Here is a 14,252-nt window from a genome sequence, read left to right on the forward strand (position 1 = left end):
GGTTAGATTTAAGTGACTCATTTGGGATTTTGAAGGAGTGTTGCACAACTGAAATTGCCACCTTTGGTTAAGCCATTAAAATATGACTTTATCTGTCTGGTTCCAAAGGACGATAAAGATTGCATGATAGTATATGGCCACCATTTTTCCACCTGCCAATACTCACTCAGCCCACATTATGCTCATAGAAGAAGTCATAGAATCCCTGCAGTGCAGAAGGAAGCCATTCGACCCATTGAGTTTGCACCAAGCGTCTGAAAGAGAACCCTGGGCGAGATTCTCCGACCCCCCGCCGGGTCGGAGAATCGCCGGGGGCTGGCGTGAATCCTGCCCCCGCCGGTTGCCGAAGTCTCCGGCACCGGAGATTCGGGGGGGCGGGAATCGCGCCGCGCCGGTTGGCAGGCCCCCCCCCCGCGCGATTCTCCGGCCCGGATGGGCCGAAGTCCCGCCGCTAAAATGCCTGTCCTGCCGGCGTAAATTAAACCACCTACCTTACCGGCGGGACAAGGCGGCGCGGGCGGGCTCCGGGGTCCTGGGGGGGGCGCGGGGCGATCTAGCCCCGGGGGGTGCCCCCACTGTGGCCTGGCCCGCGATCGGGGCCCACCGATCCTGTGCCGTGGGGGCACTCTTTCCCTTCCGCCTTCGCTATGTCTCCACCATGGCGGAGGCGGAAGAGACTCCCTCCACTGCGCATGCGCGGGAATGCCGTCAGAGGCCGCTAACGCTCCCGCGCATGTGATGCCCGGAGATGTCATTTCCGCGCCAGCTGGCGGGGCACCAAAGGCCTTTTCCGCCAGCTGGCGGGGCGGAAATTCGTCCGCCGCCGACCTAGCCCCCTAAGGCTGGGGCTCGGCCCCCAAAGATGCGGAGCATTCCGCACCTTTGGAGCGGCGCGATGCCCGTCTGATTTGCGCCGTTTTGGGCGCCAGTCGGCGGACATCGCGCCGTTTCCGGAGAATTTCGCCCCCTATCTGGGCCAATTTCCCCACCCTGGGCGGGATTCTCCGAAATGGAGGCAGAGTGTCCGCACCATCGAGACGACGGCGTGAAACGGGCACTACCGATTCTGGCCCCCATAGGGGGCCAGCACGGCGCTGGAGTGGTTCACTCCGCTCCAGCCTCCCTTCCCGGCGCCAACTGGGCGCCACGCCAACCTGTGCATGCGCAGTGGCGCCGCACCAACCCGCGAATGCGGGGGACTTCCTCAATGCGCCGGCCCCGATGCAACATGGCGCGGGGATTCAGGAGCCAGCCGTGTAACAAAATAGGGCCGGGGCTGGAGAGGCCGACCCGCCAACCGGTGGGACCCGATCGTGGGCCAGACCCCATCGGAGGCCCCCCCCCCGGTGAAGGAGCCCCCCCCCTCCCACAGGCCGCCCCCCCCCCCCCCCACAGGCCGCCCCCCCGACCCTGCGCGCAGAGTTCCCGCCAGCTGCGAGCAGGTGTGTACGGCGCTGGCGGGACTCTGCCGTTTCCGAGCGGCTGCTCGGCCCATCAAGGCCGGAGAATCGGCGGCCCAGCCGCGGACAGCAGCCTGCGATCAGTGCTGTGCCAAACACGCCGGTGCAAATGCCGCCGATTCTCCACTCCTCGGAGAATCGCATGCCGCCATCGGGGCGGCATGGCGCGGTTGCGGCGAATCCCCGGCCCGGTGCGGGGCTCGGAGAATCCCGCCCCCTATCCCTGTAACCCCACCTAACCTTTGGACGCTAAGGGACAATTTAGAATGGCCAATCCACCTAACCTGCACATCTTTGCACTATAGGAGGAAACTGAAAGCTGTTAGTCATCTCATTGCTGCTCGGGACCTTGTGTGTAAAACAACTATCATATTTAACTGCCGAACAATAATTGTATTTCAAAGTAATTCTTTGTATGGTAAAGAGTTTTGGGATGTTAAGGATGCTTCAGAGTAAGGCAGTTCTGCTCCGACAGTTGGCATGTGTGATCTCAAAGCAAAACTGATCTTTCCTTTGAGGCTCAGAGAATTCCTAAATTGTTATTTTCGTTGCATTATCTTTCGCTTATCTTTCAGCAAGTTGCTGTCACATAGGAATTCCAATAATGGATAGATCCTTCCCTCCAATAAATTGTCAATTTAATGCTGTCACAATGTCCCCTGTGCCTTTTAAACAAAATGAATCTTATCTTTACAACAGGCCTATTTACAATTTAGCTATGGAAACAAACAGAGGGAATCTTCCCTCTCTGGCTTAATCAGCCACATGAAACTAAAAAGGAATCTATGGAATTAATGGGACATTAGTAGCCTGGACTGGAACCTTCTTTTGAAAAGGGGCATCAGATAAACGGTGACAGCTCTGGCCAAGGATCATTTGTTCTACAGAGGTTTGGGTCTGTCCAGGATCTTCTGCTGTCCACAATATTTCCCAAGCTGTATGGACAGGCAAGTACAAGCAGCGTTCAGAAACATTTGGAACAGTTATGCAGAAAGATTTAATGAAGATAAATGTAAAGCTATGCTTGTTGAAACAGTGACCGGGATTCCCGGTACTATACTCCTGCCAGTGGAGAATCGGGACTGGTATGTGCTGGCGCTTGGAGCGGTGCCCAAGTACGAGTCTCTCCTCTCTATGGTAGAGAGCAAGCCGGATTCCGCCGGAATCCCGGTATTGGCCCACATTTTGAGCATGCAGCTCAAACCCGAGGTCCGACGGCAGGTGCCCGCTCCCCAAAATGCAAATCCTGCCCTCCCACCTCTGACAAGTAGGGGCATATTCCCCCCCTACCACGGGAATAATGGGTCTTCCCACCCCACAGCACAGTGACCCAACCCCCTCCTCACCAACCAGCACAAGTCCCCCCTCATCAGTCACCCCCATCAGATGCCCCATCAGTCACACCCATCAGTCACACCCATCAGTCACACCCATCAGTCAGCCCCATCAGTTAGCCCCATTAGAGACATCCATTAGAGACCCACATTCGACCTCCTATCAGAGACCTCAATCAGAGACCCAAATCAGAGACCCCCATTGGGAAATGTGAAACTGCCATTCAATTTCACACAGAAATACATTTCACTAGCCAGTGATTGACAGTTTTATTAGTCCAGAGACAGTATCTATCCTACCCTTCACGCTTGAATGTATCTCAAGTACCCTGCTTTGATGCCAACCACAATGTTTATACACACTCATGCTATGATTAACAGTTCCTCAAGCCATCAGAAGGAGCTAAGTGGTTTTACATCCTCTTATTCACAGCAGAAAGTACTGAGCTCCTTTTGATGTGGCAAGGAGCTATCAAAGGATTTGAAGCCCTCTCAAGTATAATTGGTTTCCGAGGAAGCCTCTGACACTTGTAACAGCTGTTGCTTTGAACACTTTTGGCTGAGGGAGCAGATGTTAAGGAAGGGACTGCCGAGACTGCTCTTCAGCTTTCAGGCAAGGGTGACTGATGTGGATCTCTGATAGGGGTCACTGATAGGAGTCTCGGATGGGGGGCTTGAGGCAGGGTGGGAGGGAGGGAGGAAGGGGTAAGGTCACCCTCTGCATGCATACTGAATGCGTACTGGACTTTGGGGGAAACTCAGTTATGCACTGACCACCTCGGGTCCACTGTGTCAGTATCATCCTTGATCTGATTATAGCCTTCCCTCTCCTGCCTGTTCCCCATAACCCTTGACTCCGTTGTCAATCAAAAATCTCCAACTCAGCCTTAAATTTATTCAATGATCCAGCTCTCTCTGGAAGTGAATTCCAAAGACTAATGATTCTCTGAAAGAGGACATTTCTCCTCAGCTTCATCTGAAGTGGGAGACTCCTTAATTTAAAAAAAAAATTTAGAGTACCCAATTAATTTTTTCTAATTAAGGGGCAATTTAGCATGGCCAATCCACCTACCCTGCACATCTTTGGGTTGTAGGGGTGAGACCCACGCAAACACGGGGAGAATGTGCCAACTTCACATGGACCGTGACTCAGAGCCAGGGTCGAACCTGGGACCTCAGAACCGTGAAGCAGCAATACTAACCACTGTGCCACCGTGATGCCCTGAGATCCCTTAATTTTAAACAGTACCCAATAATTCTAGATTCACTATGAGAGAAAACATCCTTTCTGCATCTAGCCGGTCAAGTCCCCTTAGAATCTGAAATGTGTCAATTGGACCACCTCTCCTTCTTTTAAACTCCAATGAGTATAAACCCAACGTTCCAAACCTTTCTTCATAAGATAACCCTTTCATCCTAGGAATCAGCCTAGTCAACCTTCTCTGAACTACTTCCAATGCAATTATATCCTTCCTTAAGTAAGGAGACCAAAACGGTCCTGCAGTTGCGGTCTGACCAATGCCCTATATAATTGTAGTAAGATTTCCTTACTTTAATATTCCATCTGCCTTGTAATAAAGGCCAAGGCCATGATCGTATGGCCCTGTTGCCCCCGACTCGGTCACACAACGAGGCCAGTAAACCTCATGAGAGGCTCTCGCGAGATTTACAATGCTCGGGATGCCTTGCGAGATCTAACGAGATCTCGTGAGACATCGCATACTGGATCTCGCCCTCATTGGGTGGGATCCAGATGTGCATATTAAGTGAGCAGTTAGCCTCACTTGTATATGGCTGCGCCGAAGTTTCACAAGGCGCAGGATCGAATATCCGTGCCGGGGAGACCTCGCCGTGGCGCCGTTTAGCACTGGTTTCCACAAACGTGGACCAGGCATAATGGCACTTGGGGAGTCTCCCATGCCATCAGAGGTCCCCAGGTTGTCGGGTTCTGAGCAGGGGGGTACCCTGGCACCCTTGATACCACCCAAGCACCTTGGAAATGCCAGTCTGGCACCCTGGCACTACTAGGGCTCCCAGGTGGCATTGACAGGCTGGCAGGGGCACTGACAGGGTTCCAGGCTGGCAGTGCCAAAGTGCCTGGGTGACAGTTTGCCCATGCCAGGGGTCAGGCCTGGTGTTCCCCGTCCTAATGAGGTGGGATTAGGGGTCCTCTACGTAGGTTGTAGCGTTGGGGGACCCGGAGGCCATGGTGGGGGCTCAGGATGTCATGGCGGCATTTAAAAATGGCACTCCAATCTCTTCCTGTACTAACAAGCTGAGCTCAGCAGTGTAGGAAATTAATATAAGTGGCGGCCTCCGCGGGGCATTTCCTGTGGAGGTACGAAAAAAATAATCCCATTTAATAGTGGGGCCGTTCTTGACGCTGCAGGTACTGAGAAACACCCCAATAAAGGTGCCCAAAAGAGACTTTTTTTTCTTAAATCTGACCCCCACATTCCATATGCCTTCCAAATTACTTGCTGTACCTGCATGCTATCTTTTGTGTTTCATGTACATGGACACCCCGACCCCTTTGTACTGCAGCATTTGTCCGTCACTCTCTATTTAAAGAATGTTTTAGTTTTCTAATCTTCCTGTCAGTGACATTTTGCTACAATCTACTCAATCTGCCAACTTTTTCCCCACTCACCTGAGTTGGCTATATCCCCTTACAGACTCTTTGTATCCTCCTCACAACAGGGGCGAAATTCTCCGGAAACGGCGCGATGTCCGCCAACTGTCGCCCAAAATGGCGCAAATCAGTCGGGCATCGCGCCACCCCAAAGGTGCGGAATGCTCCGCATCTTTGGGGGCCGAGCCCCAACCTTAAAGGGCTAGGCCGGCGCCGGATGAATTTCCGCCCCGCCAGCTGGTGGAAAAGGCCTTTGGTGCCCCGCCAGCTGGCGCGGAAATGACATCTCCGGGCGGTGCATGCGCGGGAGCGTCAGCGGCCGCTGACGGCATTCCCGCGCATGCGCATTGGAGGGAGTCTCTTCCGCCTCCGCCATGGTGGAGACCGTGGCGAAGACGGAAGGAAAAGAGTGCCCCCACGGCACAGGCCCGCCCGCAGATCGGTGGGCCCCGATCGCGGGCCAGGCCACCCAGGACCCCGGAGCCCGCCTGCGCCGCCTTGTCCCGCCGGTAAGGTAGGTGGTTTAATCTACGCCGGCGGGACAGGCATTTTAGCGTCGGGACTTCGGCCCATCCGGGCTGGAGAATCGCGGGGGGGAGGTGCCCGCCAACCGGCGCGGCGCGATTCCCGCCCCCGCCGAATATCCAGTGGTGGAGAATTCGGCAACCGGCGGGGGGCGGGATTCATGCCAGCACCCGGCGATTCTCCGACCCGGCGGGGTGTCGGAGAATCTCGCCCCATGTTTCCTACCTCTTTGTTTCATCAGCAAATTTGGCTATTTCATCCATGTCGTTAATAGTAAATAGTTAAGGCCCCATCATTGATCCCTGCAGTACTCCAATAATACAAAAGCAAAATACTGCAGATGCTGGAAATCAGAAATAAAAACAGAAAAAGCTGGAAAGGTCCAGCAAGTCTGGCAGCATCTGCGAAAAGGAGAGCAAAGTTGCCGTTTCAAGTCCGTATGATGTACGGACTCGAATCATAACTCTCTCCACAGATGCTGCCAGACCTGCTGAGCTTTCCCAGCATTTTCTGTTTTTATTCGTGCAGTACACCAGTTTGCTGACCTGAAAATGACCCATTTATCCCGACTCTCTTTCCTGTTAGTTAGCCAATCCTCCATTCATGATAACATATCACCGCCCAACACCATGAACTGTTATGTTCGGCAGAAACATTTTATGTGGCACCTCATTCAATACCTGTTCAAATCCAAAATCTACTGGTTCCCCCTTATCCACCCTACTTATTACATCCTCTAAGAATTGTAATCAAGTTACGAAACACTATTTCATTTTTACAAAACCATGTCGATTCAGCTTGATTGTAGTATGATTTTCTAAATGCCTTCCTACTATCGCCTTTATAATGCATTTTCCTAATGACAGATGTTAGATCAATTGGCCTATAATTTCCTGCTCCTTTATTGAATAGTGATGTTACATATGCGGCTTTCCAATCTACTGGCATCTTTCCAGAATCTCGAAAATTTCTTATGTTAAGAGAGTAAAGTTCCAGGGTAGTGAACCTTACCTCTTACATTATTGCCTTCTGTTCAAGGATTAAGTGTAGCTCTACCCCCTCCAATAATTGAATATTTATTTTGAAATAGAGAGACTAACACTACAATGAGGGGGGATCTTATTGAAACTTACAGGATACTGCGAGGCCTGGATAGAGTGGACGTGGAGAGGATGTTTCCATTTGTAGGAAAAACTAGAATCAGAGGACACCATCTCAGACTAAAGGGACGATCCTTTAAAACAGAGATGAGGAGGAATATCTTCAGCCAGAGGGTGGTGAATCTGTGGAACTCTTTGCCACAGAAGGCTGTGGAGGCCAAATCACTGAGTGTCTTTAAGACAGAGATAGATAGGTTTTTGATTAATAAGGGGATCAGGGGGTTTGGGGAGAAGGCAGGAGAATGGGGATGAGAAAATATCAGCCATGATTGAATGACGGAGCAGACTTGATGGGCCAAGTGGCCTAATTCTGCTCCTATGTCTTATGGTCTTATGCTCACAATTCTTCAGATGTGGTTTCATCAAGGCCAAATATAGTTTGAAAATTGCCTCTTTATATTTCTACTTTATGCCTTATCCCAATATTCTGTTTACCTTAGTGGGGGAAAAAACAGCCTGGGAACATTGTGCTGATGGCTTTAATGACCTGACCTCTAAAATCTCAACATTAAGTATATTCCAAATTACTACATTACCCAATCCTCCACCAAATCTTACATTTCGCTGTGTTAAATTGAATCCACTTATCTGCAAACTGAAAAAGTTTGTCAAGATCCATTTGATACATAAATCTCACTACAGTCCAAAAAAACTCCAAAGGATAGCAATTTGCTTAAAAGGTCAGACCTTGTAATAGCAAATAAACAGCATCATGGCGAGTATAAATTGGAGGGAAAGAGGGGGTGGTGGTGTGAGAGATAGAATGGATTTCAGAAGAAATACCAGTACCTGGCATAATCTCTACATCAAAACTGGGCAACAGATCTGCAACCACTTCACTCCTACCTAGGAAATCAGAAAGAGAGAGAGAAAAAGAGAGAAAAGAGAAAGAAATATGATTACTAAGCATGAATAGAGTTCAATCTGTACTGGTGACTGAGACATGCTCAGTCCTTGAAACTACTGATACTGGAGGTTAAAGCTACATTTGCTAAAAATTGTGTTTGTTGAAATCAATGCCATTCACCAATTACTTCCTGTGGAAACTGCAGTTTAGAGTAACGACAATGTACATAGACTTGATTGAACACATCATACTGAAAGAACAGAAGAAAATAAATTACCCAAAAGACATTTAAAAATATCTGGATAACCAGGATAAACAATAATAAAACTCCCATCTGCTGTTGTGCACAAGACCAATAGACATTTCAATTCATTCAGGTATAATGGTTGCTAATATTACCACTTTGTGGGCGCACATAATTTAATTTTGCTTATCAAATGAAGAATCACAGTACAAGGAAATGAAATGTTTCCTTTTTTTAAAACCGATGGTAGAGATCAGATGAACTTGTGAATCCATCTTAGCTTGGCTTGGTTCAGATGGAGTGTGCACACTACATGTGCAAACTTTTCCAGCATTAGTCTAGATCTCACGCCACATCATCAATTTGAGGGATTATCACTAGTTTGTTCTAGCTTTTACTTTTTACAATCTTCATATGGTGGTAGTCATGCATAAGCGATTATCAGTGTTTCCAGTACTTTCTGATGTTTGGGAATTAGACTAAAGTTTTGAATGGATAGTAAAAGGATGGGTTAGCACAATTGTTGATCCACCGTTGAATTATTTATTTTTCTTATCGTGACTGATAAATCCAGATAATGAGGAATCTTGAGCCAAGCAGAATTCTAGCAATGTTCAAGATGAAGTCATTTTGGATTCCCTGGTATTAACTTAAAGGTAAAGTCGCCATAGTCCCAGATGACCACACGCTGCTTTCCCCTTTGAAGGGGGATAGCTGACTGGTGGTGGTTTAACCTGAGGATCAACACACCTTGATGTAGAGAAGGCGGAGCCTTCATGAATGACTGATAGGATGTCAGAGGTAGGTTCTTTACCCAGAGAGTAGTGGGGGCATGGAATGCACTGCCTGTGGAAGTAATTGAGTCGGAAACATTAGGGACCTTCAAGCGGCTATTGGATAGGTACATGGATTACGGTAGAATGATGGGGTGTAGATTAATTTGTTCTTAATCTAGGACAAAAGTTCGCACAACATCGTGGGCTGAAGGGCCTGTTTTGTGCTGTAATTTTCTATGTTCTATGTTCTATATGTCATGATGTCAAGGTGCTAATATGTCCTCACAAATTTCAAGTATTAGATTGAACTGCGCCTGTTCAATTCATAGAATCATAGAATCCCTACAGTGCAGAAGGAGGCCATTTGGCCCATCGAGTCTGCACCGACCCTCTGAAAGAGCATTCCACCAAAGCCCAATTCCCCACCCTATCCCAACAAACCCTTGACAACAAAGAACAAAGAAATGTACAGCACAGGAACAGGCCCTTCGGCCCTCCAAGCCCGCGCCGACCATACTGCCCGACTAAACTACAATCTTCTACACTTCCTGGGTCCGTATCCTTCTATTCCCATCCTATTCATATATTTGTCAAGATGCCCCTTAAATGTCCCTATCGTCCCTGCTTCCACTACCTCCTCCGGTAGTGAGTTCCAGGCACCCACTACCCTCTGCGTAAAAAACTTGCCTCGTACATCTACTCTAAACCTTGCCCCTCTCACCTTAAACCTATGCCCCCTAGTAATTGACCCCTCTACCCTGGGGAAAAGCCTCTGACTATCCACTCTGTCTATGCCCCTCATAATTTTGTATACCTCTATCAGGTCGCCCCTCAACCTCCTTCGTTCCAGTGAGAACAAACCGAGTTTATTCAATCGCTCCTCATAGCTTATGCCCTCCATACCAGGCAACATTACATTGACCTAACCTACACATTTTTTTGAACATTAAGGGGCAATATAGCATGGCCAATCCACCTAAGCTGCACATATTTGGACTGTGGGAGGAAACCGGAGCACCCGGAGGAAGCCCACGCACACACTGGGAGAATGTGCAAATTCCACAGTCACCCAAGACTGGAATTGAACCCTGGTCTCTGTTGCGATGAGGCAGCAGTGCTAACCACTGTGCCACCATCCACCCTAATTTCTAGCATTTAACTTGAACTTGGGACTGAGTGTTGTTTAAAATTCCAAATGCAAGGTACTGGGCACATTGGCTCATGTCTCATGGGTTCATGGCTCTGTTGTGCAGATTGTGCAAAAGACGTGCAGGTTAGGTGGATTGGCCATGCTAAATTGCCCTTAGTGTCCAAAAAGGTTGGGTGGGGTTACTGGGTTATGGGGCTAGGGTGGACGTGTGTGCTTGGGTAGGGTGCTCTTTCTAAGGGCCGGTGCAGACTCGATGGGCTGAGTGGCCTCCTTCTGCACTGTAAATTCTATGATTCTATGATTGGTGCGGGTGGAGGGTAGGAGGGGAAGGGTTGATGGTAAGGGTCAAACCATACTGCACTAAACCACAGTTAGATCACAAATCCTTAAAATACGCAGAAATTCACAATGCTGGAAATTGTTGATGAACAAAATGGGGCAATTCTCCGACCGCACTGCGCCCGGTTCAAATCCCGCTATCATGGGAAGATTGCGGGAGGGGCCCAAAAAGGCAATTACGGCAGGTGGCAAACAGTTTCCGATGCTCCCAGCCCACTCCAGCTGGTGTGATCTGGTTCACACCCTCACTGGGTATGAACCAGCTTAGTATATTTAAATTGTCATTAAGCAGAATCTGTTTTAACCCGGATTCTCCTGGCTTCTGCAAGTCTCCCACCTGCTGGCACAACGTGAAGCTGGCGCGCTTCTCTGTGGGCGGGATCTCTGGCATCTGAGCCGTATGTTTTACGGTGGCAGGAGGCAACGTGCCTTTCGCTGGCGGTGGGATTCTCTGCTCCCGCCACTGTCAATGGCAGTTCCCATTGAACCTACTCCACGCCACCAAGAAACCCGCATCGGAGTGGGGGGCTGCTGGCAGGCCTAGAGAATCCTGCCACCAGCGAACAGCCGGAGAATTCAGGCCCAGATGTGTAACACGCTGGGGGGGGGTGCTTGGATGCCTTTGTAGCCCTTGGGTGACCGAGGTCATGGCACGGCAGTGCCTGCATATTGGCAGTGCAAACTTGGCAATGCCCTGGCACTGGCTAGAAGGCGCAACTGAACAGGAAAAAAAAAATCAGAGTCCTATTTTGGCCGTGTTTAGCGGGATGTGCCGCCAAGAACTACCCCACTATCAAACTGGATTCTGTTTTTTTGGCCCCGCCAAGGTCGCACTTACTTTCATTTCCTGCACTGACGAGCAGTTCATCAGTACAGGAAGAGATTGGGGCGGAACCCCCGAAAGCCCCAACTTACCTGTTCGGGGGTCTTCAAGCTCTGGCATTGCCAGCCTGGCACACTGGCATAGTCCCTGCCAGTCTGGCAGTGCCAACCAGGTATCCTGGAAGTGCACTCCTCCAGGAGTGCCACCCTATCCAGAGACTGACTATCCAGGTGCCTCCGATGGCCTGGGAGACCCTCACAGTTGCCGTTATGCCTGGTCCACGGTCTCCAGGCATGGACACTTGATCCAACTTAATGAGTCTAACGTAACTATGCACATCTGGATCCCGCTTAGTGAGACCTCTTGCGAGGTTTAACGGCCTCGTCGTGTCCCAAGTCCGGCACAATGAGGCCATTCGATCATGCCCAGGGTGTTAGACTGAGATCGGGGTGCTTGATAACTGAGGAGTTGAACCAGTTGCCGTCTTCTGATTCCACACACCTCATAATAATAATAAAAATAATAATCTTTATTATTGTCACAAGTAGGCTTACATTAACACTGGAATGAAGTTGCTGTGAAAACCACCTAGTCGCCACACTCCAGCGCCTGTTCGGGTACACTGAGGGAGAATTCAGAATGTCCAATTCACCTAACAGCGCATCTTTCGGGACTTGACCGTGTCGCCCATGCAATGCACAGTTCACCCCAACTTCCAAAAAACATTTTCAGTGTGGGTGGAATGCGATCTGGATCATGCCGAACTACCCAGCAGGAATCGCACCTCATTTCCTGCCGCAGGTCACGCTTAGAAATGATTTGGGAGATTTGCGCCCAGCCTGTTCAAAATTAATCTATTGCCACAAAGAAGCACCAGATGGCACTGTTACATTTAAAAAGTATAGGACTTGTAACTGATCCGGGTTAATAAACAGTTGAAATTTTGATCAGAATTGCTTTAATACATTTTGTGATTCTTTTTCAAGAATCTGTCATACTTGCTAATGTTTTTTGCCGCAATATTATTTTTTTCTTAAAATAGGAAATTCATTTCAGTGGTTCACTTTTGACATTCTCTTCAATCTAAACTAGAACCATCCAAAGAGGCAAAGGATGATAAAGGCACCAATAATGGATGAAAAAGAACAATGTTTGCAAGAGGTGCTTTGACTTCCTTCTTGCAAGGTTTCATCACACAAATTAACCAACAGAAAAGGGCAGTAAAAGATGTGTTCAATGCAAAACAAAAATCAACACGGGCTAAATCACTGGCTTTGAAAGCAGACCAAGGCAGGCCAGCAGCACGGTTCAATTCCCGTAACAGCCTCCCCGAACAGGCGCCGGAATGTGGCAACTAGGGGCTTTTCACAGTAACTTCATTGAAGCCTACTTGTGACAATAGCAATTTTAATTCATTCATTCAACATTGGAGACCAAAAAGGAATACTGCGACATACTATTAGTGGCTGAATTTGCAGTTATCTTTCATGCTGTGAGGCCTACCACAGCAACAATGCAATTAATCAGCAGACTATGAGGCTTAGTGGTGGATTCTCCATTGCCCAACGCCACGATCGCGATTAGGCGGAGAATGGAGTGTCCCGTGAAAAACGGGTTCCGACCCCGATCAAATTAAAATGTGATTTGCATCCTCTGTGATTTGCATCCATTTCAATTAGATTATCAGGCCAGAAGGTTGAATCACCACCAACGCCCCCTCCCCCACCCCCTCCCTCACCCCCACACCGGGGGGGGGGGGGGGGGGGGGGAATCCACTGGCTGGGTTGTGGAAGCAAGTTTGTCCAAGCGTTGCCTTGATGCGGTGGACCCCAATGTGCGTCAAAAGGGTTAGTGCATAACTGCAGTATCCCCAAATTCCAACGGAAGACCCCCTCCCACCCATAATGCAATTCCTGCCCCCCCCTCCCCACACCTCTGCGAACAAGTTGGGGCATCCGCAGGAATAATGGATCACCCCCCACAGCACACTCATATGAGGGTGACCTGGGTGACCTGACCCTCCCCAACAACCCCCCCCCCCCCTAAATTGTTAATCAGTAGTGGGTGTAATGGATTGCTGTGTAAAATAGAATGGGAGTTTTGCATTTCAGAGGCTGTCAGGGGATTTGAAGCCTTTTCAAGTGTACTTGGCTTTCAAGGAAGCCCCTGACACTTATAACACCTGCTGCTTTAAATACCTTTGTCTGAGGCAGCAGCTTTGGGGAAGGGTAAGTGAAAATGCAGTGATCTTTCACTGTATTGCCTGGGCTGCTCTTCAGCTTTCCGACAGGGCTGACTGCTGGGGTTTGCCGATCGGGGGCTAGGGGGGTCACCAGCAAGAAGGGGAGGGGGTTGGGTCACACTCATGCTTGCGTGCTGTGGGTGGTGACTCGTTATTAATTTTTATTCTTTCATAGGATATGGGCATCGGTGGCAAGGCCTGCATTTGTTGCCTATCCTGAATTGCCTTATTCCCATAAGGGGGAGTGACGGAGGATGCCCTTACCTGTCAGAGAGAGGGGGTGGTGGTGCAGGATTTGGGTTGTGGGGGTGAGGGTGTCCCCGGCCGGACCCCGGACCTGTTCAAAATGGTGGCCCCATACAGGGATTCTGACAGAATCCAGCAATAATTTTAATGGGCTTACAAAGAATTTGCTAGACAGAAACAGGCCATTTGACCCTGCCAGTCCACCACAAAGTTTATGCTCCACCTGAGCCATCTCCCAACTTAACATTAAATAGTGAGCTAATCGAAGAGGTTTCCAGCTGACAATTGGGGCAGGTTATAAATGCTTCACAAACAGCACTGGGGCCCAGTAAGCTTGTAGTCTATTACCATACAATTGGGTGGTCCTCCCAAGAATGTCTGGCATTGCATTAAAGAGCCCCTTTAAATAAAACTGCTCACAGATGATCAATGATTAGGCTACGGTTAATTATTCGTTTTCAGTTCGCTGTCTCC

The 14,252-nt window shown here is 49.3% G+C and overlaps 1 protein-coding gene across 3 annotated transcripts in view; it reads right to left on the reverse strand.

The window, feature by feature from the left end:
• The window catches only part of LOC140427863 (immunoglobulin-like domain-containing receptor 2), a 191,699-nt gene that overhangs the window by 34,473 nt on the left and 142,974 nt on the right, over nucleotides 1-14,252 (reverse strand). For 2 of the 3 annotated variants that reach the window (XM_072513669.1, XM_072513667.1), the window contains exon 4: nucleotides 7,901-7,957. The exons of the other annotated variant lie outside the window; for it this stretch is intronic. In XM_072513669.1, the coding sequence (XP_072369770.1) occupies nucleotides 7,901-7,957 (57 nt within the window). The remainder of the gene's footprint in view (nucleotides 1-7,900; nucleotides 7,958-14,252) is intronic. 3 annotated transcript variants of the gene reach the window in all.

The sequence above is a fragment of the Scyliorhinus torazame genome, chromosome 8 (genome assembly GCF_047496885.1).
Source record: "Scyliorhinus torazame isolate Kashiwa2021f chromosome 8, sScyTor2.1, whole genome shotgun sequence".
Classification (NCBI taxonomy): domain Eukaryota; kingdom Metazoa; phylum Chordata; class Chondrichthyes; order Carcharhiniformes; family Scyliorhinidae; genus Scyliorhinus; species Scyliorhinus torazame.